The sequence below is a fragment of the Sorex fumeus genome, unplaced genomic scaffold, assembly GCF_029834395.1.
Source record: "Sorex fumeus unplaced genomic scaffold, SorFum_2.1 ptg000024l, whole genome shotgun sequence".
Classification (NCBI taxonomy): Eukaryota; Metazoa; Chordata; class Mammalia; order Eulipotyphla; family Soricidae; genus Sorex; species Sorex fumeus.
The window spans coordinates 15155212-15168257 of NW_026606081.1; the positions used below are offsets into that span (position 1 = coordinate 15155212).

At 50.5% G+C, this 13046-nt stretch overlaps 1 protein-coding gene across 7 annotated transcripts in view; it reads left to right on the top strand.

The window, feature by feature from the left end:
- LEF1 (lymphoid enhancer binding factor 1) overlaps positions 1 to 3004 on the top strand; it is an 88515-nt gene extending 85511 nt beyond the window's left edge. For all 7 annotated transcript variants that reach the window (XM_056114008.1, XM_056114006.1, XM_056114009.1 and 4 more), the window contains one exon: positions 1960 to 3004. Coding sequence is in view for 4 of the 7 variants with exons in the window: in XM_056114006.1 (XP_055969981.1) it covers positions 1960 to 2039 (80 nt within the window). In the remaining 3 variants the exon portion in view is untranslated. The remainder of the gene's footprint in view (positions 1 to 1959) is intronic.
- Positions 3005 to 13046: the final 10042 nt, after the last annotated feature.

The following is a 13046-nucleotide window of genomic DNA, read 5'->3' on the forward strand; positions in this document are numbered from 1 at the left end:
GGTGGCACCCTGGTGAGTTCAAGACAAAGGGCTTCCTAGGTGAGGGGCTTCTCTTTCCAGGAAAGTGGCTGGGCAGCACTGTGGTCATCGGGATCCCAGGGTTGTGGGGGTCTGTTACTCCTGTGGTACCTTGGGCTAACTGGTGATGGGGGCACGAGAGGCAGAGTAGGGACCAGAATGGGGGGGGAGGGGAGGAGGGAGTGTTGGGAGTGGGGTCGGGAAGTGCTGGAACCACAGATCTGAAGGAGCCAGAGCTTGTGGGGAAAGGGGGCCAGTAGGGCTGTCTGTACTGTGTGCCTGTGGGGCACTGGAGCCTCTGGAGGAGGAGTGCACCTCTAAAAGGGGCTGCAGAGCACTGTGCTGGGAGAAAGTCGCTGCCTTCCGCACGCACCTCACAGAAGGGCTGGGCTGCCCAGTTAAGAAGGCAACCTGTTTCACAGGAGAATAGGACCTTGCTGGACCACATCCTCTTGCTGGCTTGTCTTGTTTTGCTTTTGCTGTAGCCTCTTAGAGACACACTTGCTCCCAGTCACCTTGGGAACAGCTCCAGAAGAGCTGCCCACAGGTCACAGGCTGCCAGTACTTTTGGTGCCCCCTAAGTCTGGAGGGAGCCCACCATCCAGTTCCTATTATTAAGTGGTGTCAAAGCATCTTTCAGTGTTTCTTCTCTCATAAAGAAATCCACTATTATTTAGAATTTGTAAAGGAAAAGTGTGCTAGTAACAAAGAGCTTTATCACAGGGGTGTATGTTGGGGGGAGGGGTGGAAGGTCCGCTGAACTGCCAGTGGTCCGGGTGGGTGAGTTTGCGGGATGAGGCTGCAACCAAGGAATGGGACTGAGGATTACACAGTAACAAGAAGTCTCAAAATGGAGACATTACTGGGCCTGCTGGAGCAAATCAATGAACAACGGGAGGACAGTGTTTGTTTGTTTAAGCACTTTTTAAAGCCTCTGAACATTAAGGATTTGGGGATTTGGTTTGGGTCGTTCTCTGCCCCACACCCCCACTTTAAGTCCTAATCATCAATTTCTAACAAGAATTACTTAAAGATACTTGCCAAGTATACATTTCAAGACTAAAATTAGAGATCCTTACTAGGGGAAAGAATATTCTTTAAAAAATCTTCATTCTCTAAGTGCCTGTTTTAATTGAGGTAATACATTTGCATCATTGCATGTGTTTCAGAAGGACAAGGCCACAGCACTCCAAATAGGCCACCACACTCCCCTCAGCCTGTCCTTCCAAGGAAAATGGGAGATGCAGTCATAGGTCCAAGTGGAGAGGCAGGTCATGGAGCTGGGGCATGGGCTGGAGGCACAGGCTCAGCTGCCAGTGTCATGAGGTCCAGACAGACTGGATAACCCCATGGGGTATCTTCTGTGCCGTGGCCTCAGTCCTGGGCCTGTTGGGGGAGCCTTCGGCACTCTGGCTCTTTGCAGAATGGTCAGTCCTGGGTAAAACCATGTCAAGGGCTCCCCACAGTGGGCTAAAAAGACCAGACACTTTTAAAATGAAAATATATGTACCATGTGGAGCCATGGTATAGTGTGTTAGGCCCTGGCCTTATACTTGGCCAAGCCGGGTTTGATTACTGGCTTCAAATACGGTCCTCCAAGCCTGCCAGGAGTGATCCCTGAGCACCAAGCATGGGTGTGGCCCCCAAACAAACAAAAAACAACACACGTGGCTTCAGCCTGCCATTCCTATTCATGTTTGGTCATTTCCCCCTATTCCAGAGTGTAAACTGCATTTCTCATACTTGCTCAGGGGACTAAAAATCATTTCAGCACAGCTCACACTGCCGACGCATCTGAGGCTCAGCAACCCCCACCAGCGCCGGAGGGACCACGCGAGCTCGCCCAAACACAGAGGCCTTCCAACCCGTACCAGGCGCGATAGAGTCCGAAAGGCCCGTGGCAGGTTCCCACTAACGGCATTTCATGTCTTCCTTCCTGAGGTGGGAAACGAAGCTCATTCCCCACGTGCAAAGCCAAGGCGGCGACCCCAGGACCTCTTCTGGAGATGGAAGCTTGTTGAAAGCCCAGCCCGGCTCCGCCGCTTGCCCTGTCAACCCCCAAGGAGAGCTGATGCCAACTTCACCCTGAGGTCACTGCTAGAGACACTGACCATAGAGACAATCACTGCCAACCCCCTTTCCTCCACCACCAGAGCCAAGTGCCCCATAAGACACTTAAGAGTTTTCAGAAGAAACGACAAAGCACAGAGAAGACCAGCGCTCCCCGGCCCGTGATTCCTGTCACCTCTGAGTGACTTGACTCCATTTGCCTGTTGAGAGCAACACCTCCCTGCGGCGGGGGACCCTGCTCTAAGGGTCTCTCCTGTCTGCCTTTTTTCTCTCCCTTCTCTGAAAGCTTTTATTTAACAGTGCAAAAGGATCAACCTTGTGTCTGCTTTTTTTTTAAACTTGAAATTTTTTTTTTAATTTACATTCTTTAGTTTGAATTTTCTTGTATATTTTGCTAGCTCTGAGCTTTTCAGTAAAATGCAGAGATCTGGAAAGGTGTGAAGAGAATCGGAAATGATGGGAAGCCTGTAGGGCACACTGTGGCCCTGCGCAAAGCCGGTGTCCACAGCATGGCAGGAGCTGCTCAGTTGCGGCTCCGAGGAGCAAGAGGCTGAGGGCAGCATTGTCCTGTAGCTTCTCACTCTTCTCACTATCTATTTTAAAATGATAAAACATCACAGATTCTTTCCTCAGACCCATTTGCGGTGAATTTTCAGTTCTTTCTGCCTCACCCCCTTGTTGTAAAAAGCCCAGCACTTGAATTGTTCTTACTTTAAATGTTCTGTATTTGTATCTGTTTTTATTAGCCGATTAGTGGGATTTTATGCCAGTTGTTAAAATGAGCATTGATGTACCCTTAAAAAAAAACCACAAAAAAAACAAGGCACAGCCTTTGCCCCAAACTGTCATCTAACGTTTGTCATTCCAGTTTGAGTTAACGTGCTGAGCATTTTTTAAAAGAAGCTTTGTAATAAAAGATTTTTTTAAAGTCTCTTTTTTTATTAAGAGGGAAGTTGCTGATCATCTGAGTGGCAGGGGTGACCGAGCCAGGCCCTTTGGGGGAGGGGGAGCAGTGATGGGGCAGCCCTCAGTGTACTCATAAGCTCAGGTCCTGAGGGGCACAACAGGGGACACAGCCCAGAGAAAGGAGAAGTCTGCGGAGTGCATGCAGGAGCCACCTTCACAGACGCTGTCCCAGGCTTCCACGGTGGGTCTGAGCCATCTAGGAGTGTCCATGCTCCAGCAGGAAGGAGTCCACTTCCATTCACTCCGCACCTATGAGCTTAGGTTACACTACTGTCTGAAATGGTGTGATTCTGCCAAACCAGTGACTGGTTAAACAGAACACAGCGCTCACGGCCATCATCTCGGAGCAGGCTGGAGAACCACGGGTCTGACACAGGGTTGCAGAGTTCAAACCATGGGCTACAATTCTGGTTCTGTTTCCTTTCTCCAACCTTCAGCACAGCTGGGGAACAGCTGGCTCCCACCCTGGTAATAACCCTCCACAGACTGTACTTGAAGATTGCCATTAAGTCACCCCTCAGATTTCTCTTCTCCAGGCTAAGGAATCCCAATCTGCGAACCTTTCATCATGGCCCTTTAATCATTTTCATTACTATCCTCTGGCACCTTTCCAAGTCCTTCGTTTAGTCCTAAACTTGAACCAGGGCGGGAAAGTCAATCATGTTCAGGGACCTACTATTTAGAAAGGTTCGTGGTCATTTGAAAAATTCTCCCCAAGGTCCCTTAACGTACATGAACCTGGTACCTAACAATGATCTAAAGGCCATCATACTCCAATTACTTGGGGGTTGGGGGTGGGGCAGTTATTGCAAAATGCTGATAGCAGCCTTCCCTTCCACATATCTCAGAAACAAACCAATTTAGTAATAAGGCGGGCCTGGCGGCGGAAAGGCTATGGCACATGCCTTGCATTCTCAAGGGCCCAGACTCATTCCCCACAGCACAGTTAAGGGGAAGGACATGTGGGAGAGAGGAGGGAAGGGTGGAGGCAGACACGAGAGAAGCACACGGACAAGCTGAGAACTGGGCTTGGCCAAAGTTACCCCCTCAGGTTCTCCTGTGTCTCGACTAAAGAGTGAACAGACAAGAGGTGGAGGGAATGGGCTCTCTGCATTCTCTAAGCCAGTGTTGCCCTCCACACACTTGCTCTCTCCCCTTGGCCCTCTGTTTTTTTCTAGAACAACTTTCCCCAGGTAACCTGGACAGGGCAGTGCTCATCCCTGCCCCTCCATAGATGGTGACAGGAAGGAGAGGAGGGATGAGGCTGACACTGCAGCCCTCTGCCCTGTATTGGCATTGCTAGGGCTTAGCCTTGCCTGGCCATCAAGAACATCTTCCTCTTGCTTCCAGCTCTGTTAATAGCTCAGTGGCTGACATAGTCACCACTGTGCAGCATAAGGCTGTGACAACATGGAAACCCCTCAGCCAGGCCTGTAGGAGACATGACCTGTGTGCCTTTCCTTTCAAAAGGGATCAGAGTCACAAGTTATTCCCTAGGTTACCTGTACTTCTGCTGCACGATTCCTTTCATACCTACAAACTGGGGGACCTAAGAGCTTTCTTGTGAAGCACAGGCACAGGCACTCATACGCATATGTACATGCACACAGCTTCCATGTGAGACACATGCATTCATATATGTACATGTGCGCAGTTGCCTTGTGAGACATCAGCACTCATATACATGTGCACAGCTTCCATATGAGAAAATGGCACTCATACACATATGTACATGCACACAGCTACCCTGTGTGATAGACACGTGCACTAATATATATATATGTGTGTGTGTGTGTGTGTGTGTGTACATGTGCCAAGCTGTCCTCTGACAGCCACATGCACTCACATGTATATTTACATGCACACAGATGCCTTGTCAGACACAGGCACTCAGACATATATGTGCAAGTGCATAGCTGCCCCATGAGACAGACACACTCATATGTAAATGCACATGTACCTGCACACATACAAATTTAGACTTAAAAATAGAAGGTGAATAATCTGAGTACAGTCAATCATAATGTTCACATAAAGGTGCACTTCTACATGCTGTTTTAAGCTTTTTCTGGGGAAAATATAATGAGCTTTGCTAAATGATTTTAGAAGTTTGCTATTCTAAACCCCTTCAACTCTGACCCTACATGCTCTTACTCTGGAAGTTTGTGAGGGAGGGAGGCAGGATAGGAAAGGGTTACTTAAGTAGGTACCAGAACACAGCTATCAGAACTTTACACGTAGTAACAAAAATACGTAGTATGGTAGAACTCTAACTTAGAAGAAAGAGGCTGTTGACTTATTGGCCAAGGTTGAAGAAATAATGCCACTGCATCATCAGCAATTCTGGGTATACATGGAAAGACAGCATGAGAAAAGCATTTCCTACACCTAACTACAACCCCTGTATCTTACAGAAGAATATTCTTGAATGAAACTTAATGAGTAAAAAGAATACCTGAACAGAGTCATGAGCAAAGACAATGAGAGAGTAGGACGGGAATGTTCTCTAGGAACTACCTAGCATAATGTTTTTAAAGGCCTAAAATTCAGCTTTCTTTTTTTAAAGAATGTGGTTTAATGGGCTTAATTTAGGCTTTTGGGGGGGGGGGGCGGAGTCATACCCAGCAGTGCTCAGGGAATATTGCTGGCTCTGTACTCAGGAATTGCTCCTGGCAGTTCTCGGGGGACTATATGGGATGCCAGGGATCGAACCTGCTGTGTTCAAGACAAATTCTCATTCTGCTCTACTGTTGCTCTGGCCCCTAAAGTCCAGCTTCTTAAAATATAGGTTCAATGGGGTCTCATAATTGAGTATGGAGACCGTGAAAAATATGGCAACACACAACCAAAAAAGAATTAAAAATCAACTGCATAGTGAATCTGCAGTGTTCCCAACAGTGCACACCATGCGGCTTTCTTGGGCGGAAGGTGGGTCACGTGAAAATGTAAACCCTCATCTAGACTGAGATGACTGAAAGGACTGGAGCACAGGCTTGGTATGCAGGAGCCCGCATTCCATCTCCAGCACTGCATGGGCCCGTTGACAGCCCCAGGAGTGACCCTGAGCACTGTGAGAGGCCTGGGCCTCCAACCAAACAATATATGAAAGATGTCATACTCTCAATCAGTGTGGATCACTTGATCACTTGACTTCCCATTAATCGTCGATTTGCTCGAGCAGGCACCAGTAATGTCTCCATTTGTCCCTGTCGCGTGCTAGTGTAGCCCAATGTTGTCTGTTCACTCTAGGAACACGAAGAGCCTCAAACCGATCGTTCATGATCTTGATGAAGAAGTCTGACCATCTGGTAGGTGGGCGGTCATGTGGTCTTTTGACATCCCGTGGAATCCAGTCGGTAACAGCTCTAGTCCAGCGGTCGTCTCTAAATCTCATTATGTGACCAGCCTATCTGATTTTTGACACCTTGGCAAATGAAACAGCGTCCCTGATTCTTGATCGTCAACGGAAGTCGGAACTCCGGATTCTTTCTCTCATTTGAGTAAAGCATGATACTCCAAGCTTAGCTCTTTCAATTCATCTTTGGGAGACCCGAATAGCGTTCTCATCCTGTTTGCGTAGGGCCCAGGTCTCTGAGGCGTATGTTAATGCAGGAAGAACAGTGGAATCAAAGAGATGTGCCCGGAGCTGGAGGTTCTTCGTCCTCTTAGCTATTTCTTCGACACTCTTGAAGGCGTTCCAAGCTGCTCTCTTCCTTCTGCGCAGCTCGGGTGCCAGGTCATTTGTCATGTTGACTTCTCGACCTAGGTACACATAGCTGTTGCATTCGGAGATGGTCTTTCCGTTGAGAGCGAATGGGGCGTGAAGAACGAGGCTGTTTCTCATAAACATTGTCTTCGTAAGATTCAGCTATAGTCCAACCTTTCCACATTGACGGTCGAAGTTGGCCAGCATTTGTGGCGCTTGGCTAATGTTTGGTGTTATTAAAACAATGTCATCAGCAAAGCGAAGGTGGTGTAGTTGCCGACCATCTATCTTCACTCCCATTCCTTCCCATTCCAGTCGTCGCATGATGTTCTCAAGGGTGGCACTGCAGAGTTTCGGTGAAATGGTATCACCCTGCCGAACCCCTCTCTCTTTTTTTTTTTAATAGTGAGACATCATGAGGTACAGTTGCAGACTTACACATTTTTGTGCTTGGGTTTCAATTATACAATGACCAAACACCCATCCCTCCACCAGTGCGCACCTCCCACCACCATGGATCCCAGCATCCCTCCCACCCCCCAGCCCCCATCCCACCCTGCCTCTGTGGCAGGGCATTTCCCTCTCTCTCCTTTTGAGTGCTGTGGTCTGCAAAAGAGGCATTGAGTGGCAATCATGTTTGGTCGATGTCTACTTTCAGCATGCTTCTCCCATCCTGGGCGGATCCTCCCACCACCCTTTATTTGGTGTTGCCTTCTCTTTCTGAGCTCCCTTTTCCCCTAACATGTGTGGTTGGCCTCCAGGTCATTGAGTAAAATTCTTGGTACTGATCTCTGCCATTCTTGGGTGTTAGTTTCCTATTTTGTTACTTTGTGTTCCCCAGATGAATGCAATCTTTCTATGTCTATCCCTTTCTTTCTGAGTCATTTTGCTTAACATGATACTTTCCATGTAGTACCACTTGTATGTAAATTTCATGACTTCGTCTTTTCTAACAGCTACATAGTACTCCATTGTGTAAATGTACCAAAGTTTCTTTAACCAGTCATCTGTTCTCAGGCACTCAGGTTTTTCCCAGATTCTGGCTATTGTAAAGAGTGCTGCAATAAACAGACAATTGCAGATGTCACTTCGGCTATACTTTTTTGCCTCTCTGGGATATATTCCCAGGAGTGGTATTGCTGGGTCAAATGGGAGCTCAATTTCTAGTTTTTTGAGAATCATCCATACTGTTTTCCAAAAGGGCTGAACCAGTCGGCATTCCCACCAACAGTGAAGGAGTGTCCCTTTCTCACCACATCCGCGCCAGCACTGGTTGCTTTTGTTCTCCGAACCCCTCTCGTGACATCAATGATTACTTCTTTGTAGAATGGTAGTGAATCCGTAATATAGCTCACAGAGGATCTTGATGTATTGAGTTTGAATATCAGTGTGGATATGTAGCAATTAGACTGGCTGACTTGCCATTCAGAACCTCACCGCCAGTCTGCAATTATACAAAATCCTCTGCCACAAGCTTACTTCCTAACAAAGTATGGACCAAGTCACACAGATGGGCAGTCTATGCTCCCCATGGGATGCCTACATCAAACACGACATCCAAATAATGCTGCAACTTGGTCCTCAGCCCTCTGGAGAGGGTCCTGTTATATTCTGCTGCCCTGGGTCAGAGGCGGACAGAAATTGCAGCCTCCTCCCAGCATTGTAACAGGATCCAACCACCACCCTGGAACAGATGGAATTCAAAGGCCAGGAAGGTCCCATTTAACATTAAATATAGGCTCTTGGCCACTGGGACTTCAATGATTCAAGGACAAAGAACAAATTCAAGGTGGTCACAGGCAAATTCTATCACTGAGAGGCAAGTTCTGGCAGATTCCTGATTACCAAAATATCACCAGATTCCTAAATACAGTGTCAACATTCCAAAATTGTTTCAAGTTATCTATTCATTCATTCATTCCCCACCCAGCTATTCCAGCTGAGGTGTGGGAAGGAGCTGTGGACTCTGATCCCAAAGCTAAGGGTGAAGACAGGACCCATCCAAGGTATGTCACACACATTCCTCCAGTGAGGACCTCTGAGAATCCCCCACATCTCATCTGTGCCATTTGGGGGCCAACAATACCTGGGTAAAGTCCTCAAAGACTGAAGAACTGCACATCCCACAAAGATGGTGGCCTTGGACAGAATTATTATTTTTCAGAAAAGTATTTTACTTAAAAGGATAGTGGGGGGGGGGGCAGCGACAGAAAAGCTCACAGATTATGGGTCTCCTCAAGTAGGATTACTCAGAATTCTTTCCTCTCTTCAATGCAGAAAGGGCACATGCCATAGTTTCTGCTGACCACAAGTCACATTTGCTGAAAAGTCATTAAGTCAAACCATTTTTCCTCGGAGGCTGTGGGCACATGCCTGCCTGCAGGCTCCGCCAGGAACTGTACCTTGGGATAAGGATCCTCTGTTCGGGGCCCACTGCTCTGCACCAGACTGGTGCCTTAGACTCTGGAAACTGGGCTGTCCTATTGGAAAAGAGGCATGGAGAAAGTTGACTCAAACAAAGGGGTCTTTGGACAAAGCCCAGCTCTCCTACTGCTGGGTGCCTCTGAGTTACTGGAATCATCCCTGACCTGGGCAATCTGCTGATGAATGAGAACAGTTTCGTGCCTTTTTGTCAACTGCAGGCACCTTTATTTTTACAGTACCTATAACCCCAGAGCAGGAGCACCTTTCCTCTGCCTGGGGAGGCAGCTGCTCACCAGGGCTAACCCATGTGTTTGGGACCAACCAAGGAGAGAGATGCTCCAAGCAGAGGCGTGGTGGAAGGTCACTGGGCACACGTTGTCAGACACTCGTCCCCCCTACTGCAGCTGGAGAGGTCACCCAAGCTAATTAAATGCTTGATCTCCAGCAGACATTTCAGCAGAAAATGTATTATTCGCAGATGTAATGAGAGAATATGGCCCACAAATCACGCACGTAATCACACACCACGGCGATTCCTTTGTAGTCACGGAGGAATTAGGAGATGAGTCATTTTCTGTCTTGGGCTTGATTGCCCCAGAGCTCGAACCCACTGGAGTCTCTGAATTATGGTCGGTGTGGCCATCCTTTCCCCCTTCAGCAAAGAAGATGAGGCTGTGAGGTCCCCAGGTCACCGGGCCTTGCCCCAGGGGGTGCAATGGGCCGCAAGGACACTCTGGCCTCACGCGGGGGGAGGGGGGGGGGAGGGGGACTTCGCCCATTGGTGCCGGGACACAGGCTCACCCACGCCCTGCAGCAGAGGGGCACGGCCCGAGCCTGCACCTAGAAGCCGCGTCTCCACGCGGCAACCCACCAGGTGCGGCTGGGCTCTGGGCCCCTCCACAGGGGAGACGACGGTGACTGCAGGGCGCGAGGGTGGGGGTGGGGCGCGCTCACCGTCCCACGCGCCGACGCAGCCAGGACTCCAAGAAGGGGGCGCTGGGAACCACTTTTCCCTAGTGGCCCAAGAAGCGCCACGCCCGGCGAGGCCCCGGGCGACCCCTGGTGCATGACGTCGCCGGCCCCAGCTAGCAGGCGGCAGCAGGGGAGTCCCCTAGGGCCCGAGCTCCCAGCCCGGCCGTGGCGTCAGAGCCAAGGGACCCCGGGGGGTCACGCGGCGACACACTCGGGAGGGCCCGCAGGAAGGGGGCAGGGCGCCAGGAGCGGCGGGCAGGACGCCGAGAGCTGGAGGGCGCGGGTCCAGCCAGTCAGTCAGACGCGAGACCTACCTGACACCTGCCTGCAGGTCGCACGCCTAGACCGCTACTCAGCCGCGCCTCCCTTCCTCCCGCGAGATCCACACTCTCGCGAGACCCACGCGGCCGATTCCCACGAGAGGCGAGCATCCCTGAGCGGCTCCTCCCACGAGATGGATACTCTCGCGAGACCCATGAGGCCAACTCTCGCGAGAGGCGCAAGTCCCTGAGCTACTCGTCCCATTTTCCCGCGAGCTCCACACTCTCGCGAGACTCACGCGGCCGTCTCCCACGAGAGGCGCGAGTACCTGAGCCACTCCTTCCGTGAGATGGAGACTCTCGCGAGACGCACGTGGTCAAGTCCCGCAAGAGTCGCGAGTCCGGGCCGTTCCCGCGCTCAGCACGTGCGAGCCGCGTGCTCCCGGGTTCCGCAGCCTCGTGGGCTGCTCCTGCGGGTGGACCCGAGCGAACGCGGGCCGTGGTCCCTCCGCATTCATCCCGCAGCAGGCCCGCTGGTTTTCTCTCGATACGCCAGTTGCTTCCTCGGTGTGCGTGATGGAACAGGCCCGGGAGGGAGGGGGGGGCGGTGTTCGGGACCACCGGGCCGCACCCAGGTGGGGTGGCCGTGCATGCGCCAAGAACCGAAGCCGGCCTCCAGCGTGCAAGCCGGGACCTCAGACCCTTTGCCCTAAACCCCGAGCCCTCACCAGTGCGTTTTCTTTCCTTTCTTGCCTGTTTTCAGTTTGGAGGCCGCACCCAGTGGTGTTCAGGGCTCCTCCTCCTCCTCGTTCTGTGCCCAGGCAGAGATCAGGAGATCTTACGGGGAGCCCTGGGTTGAAGCTCGGTGCAAGGCAAGAGGCTGCCCACAGTACTCTCTCTGGCTTCTCCTGTGGGTTTTAAATGAAACACTGAAGATTTACCAGTCCTGTGATTTTTCTGTTTTCTTACGGTTGAGCTTTGTTCTCCCGTGGTGTTTAAATAGAACTGAACCCCCAAATGGGTTTAAAGTACAACAGTATTCCCTTTGTTGCAGCATTTTAAGGTGACTGTACATCATCAAGGCTGTTTACAAGAAAATTAGTCCCACAAGATTATAGCCACACCTGGGTATTTCTGGTGGACTCACCCAGTTGAAACACTAAGGGGATTAAAATCAAGGTGGGACAAAAGAAAAGCTTTTTAAAGGTGTGAAAAGTATAACCTGCCAACCAGGAGAAGAGGGAAAAGTAACCATTGCAGCTCACTGGGCTGTGGCCAGTTGTCCTGTCTTCCCCAGTAAAGAGCAGCATCTCCCTGACAGCCAAGAATGCGACCACTTAGGGGAACCTGAGAGGCAACCCTTTGTACAGCTTCTTAGTTCAAGGTCTAGCTGCCAAACTGGAGATGCACCTCATAGGGGTCAGAGAGAAGAAGCAACCTTCAGACAGGCTTTCGGGATCCCAGTTCTTATTTGACCAAGACATCTTCACAGGCCTTAAGAACTCACCTGGCCAGCCAGGGGAAGGTCCTGAGCAAGGCTGGTATGGACAGAAACAACCCAACTTAGCTTGCTAAGCCCAACAGAAACAAGAAAGACAGAAACAAGCCCAACAATTCTTAGGGATGCCCTACTCAGATGTTCATGGAAGTCCTCTCTGGGGTATTTCTGCTATTCTTCTTCTTCTGCTCTCAAATTTTTCTTTCTCTAAGGAAATAAAGATTTCAAGAGTTCAGAAAGGTGGAAAGAAAGTCACTTCCTTTTGGCCTTAGTTTGGCAGCTATGTTGAGAGCTGGATGGAAGATCCAGGCTGAAAGTGACGTAGCTTGGCCCTCATGTATAGGCATCTGGCTGGGATCTCCCTCCATCCCCGTTCTGGTCAGCTGCGAGCGCCTGGGCTGTGTATGAGGTAGAAAGGCAGCCCCTTGGAAATCCAGGGCTCGTGTCATGTCAGAGAGCCACGGAGGGGGCAGGGGCAATGGGCCAGACCATGGGAGCCTGGAGTGGTCTCTGCCACCATATGGTCTCCCTAGTACTGAGCTGAGTACTGCTGAGTACGGCCCCCGTGGACCTCAAGGGCTATTTGCAGTACTGGACATCCGGACAGATGCTTCCCTTCACCCATGAGCTGTGTTCTGAAAATGACCAAGTTTTCCAAACCAGGTGCCTACTAGTTCCCATATGACGTTGTCAGACTCAATTTAAAACAAGGGGCTAGAGCGACAGTACAGTGGGCCAGGCACTTACTTTGCACTCAGCTGACCAGGCTTTGATTCCTGGCACACCCTGTGCTTCTGCAAGCCTGCCAGGAGTGAGCCTGGAGCCCTGCTAGGTACGACCCAAAATACAAAAACAACCTCCAAACCCCACCCCTTTTACTAAGCCCCTCCTCAGCAACCTGCAGTGGCTGGACAGTATCTGGCTGTGAGGTAGCCCAGGCCAGGGTCACTTTCTGGCATGGTCTGTGGGACAGCTGGACTCTGCGGCTCGACTGTATAGTCACCCAAATCCAGTTCTGTGACAAGGACTGCCACCACAGGGCTCAGACTTTGGCTCTCCAAAGGGGCCAGTGGACCTCAAGGTTTCCTATGTCTTTCCAGCCTCAAACGTCTATCTTGGGAGATCGTTTCTC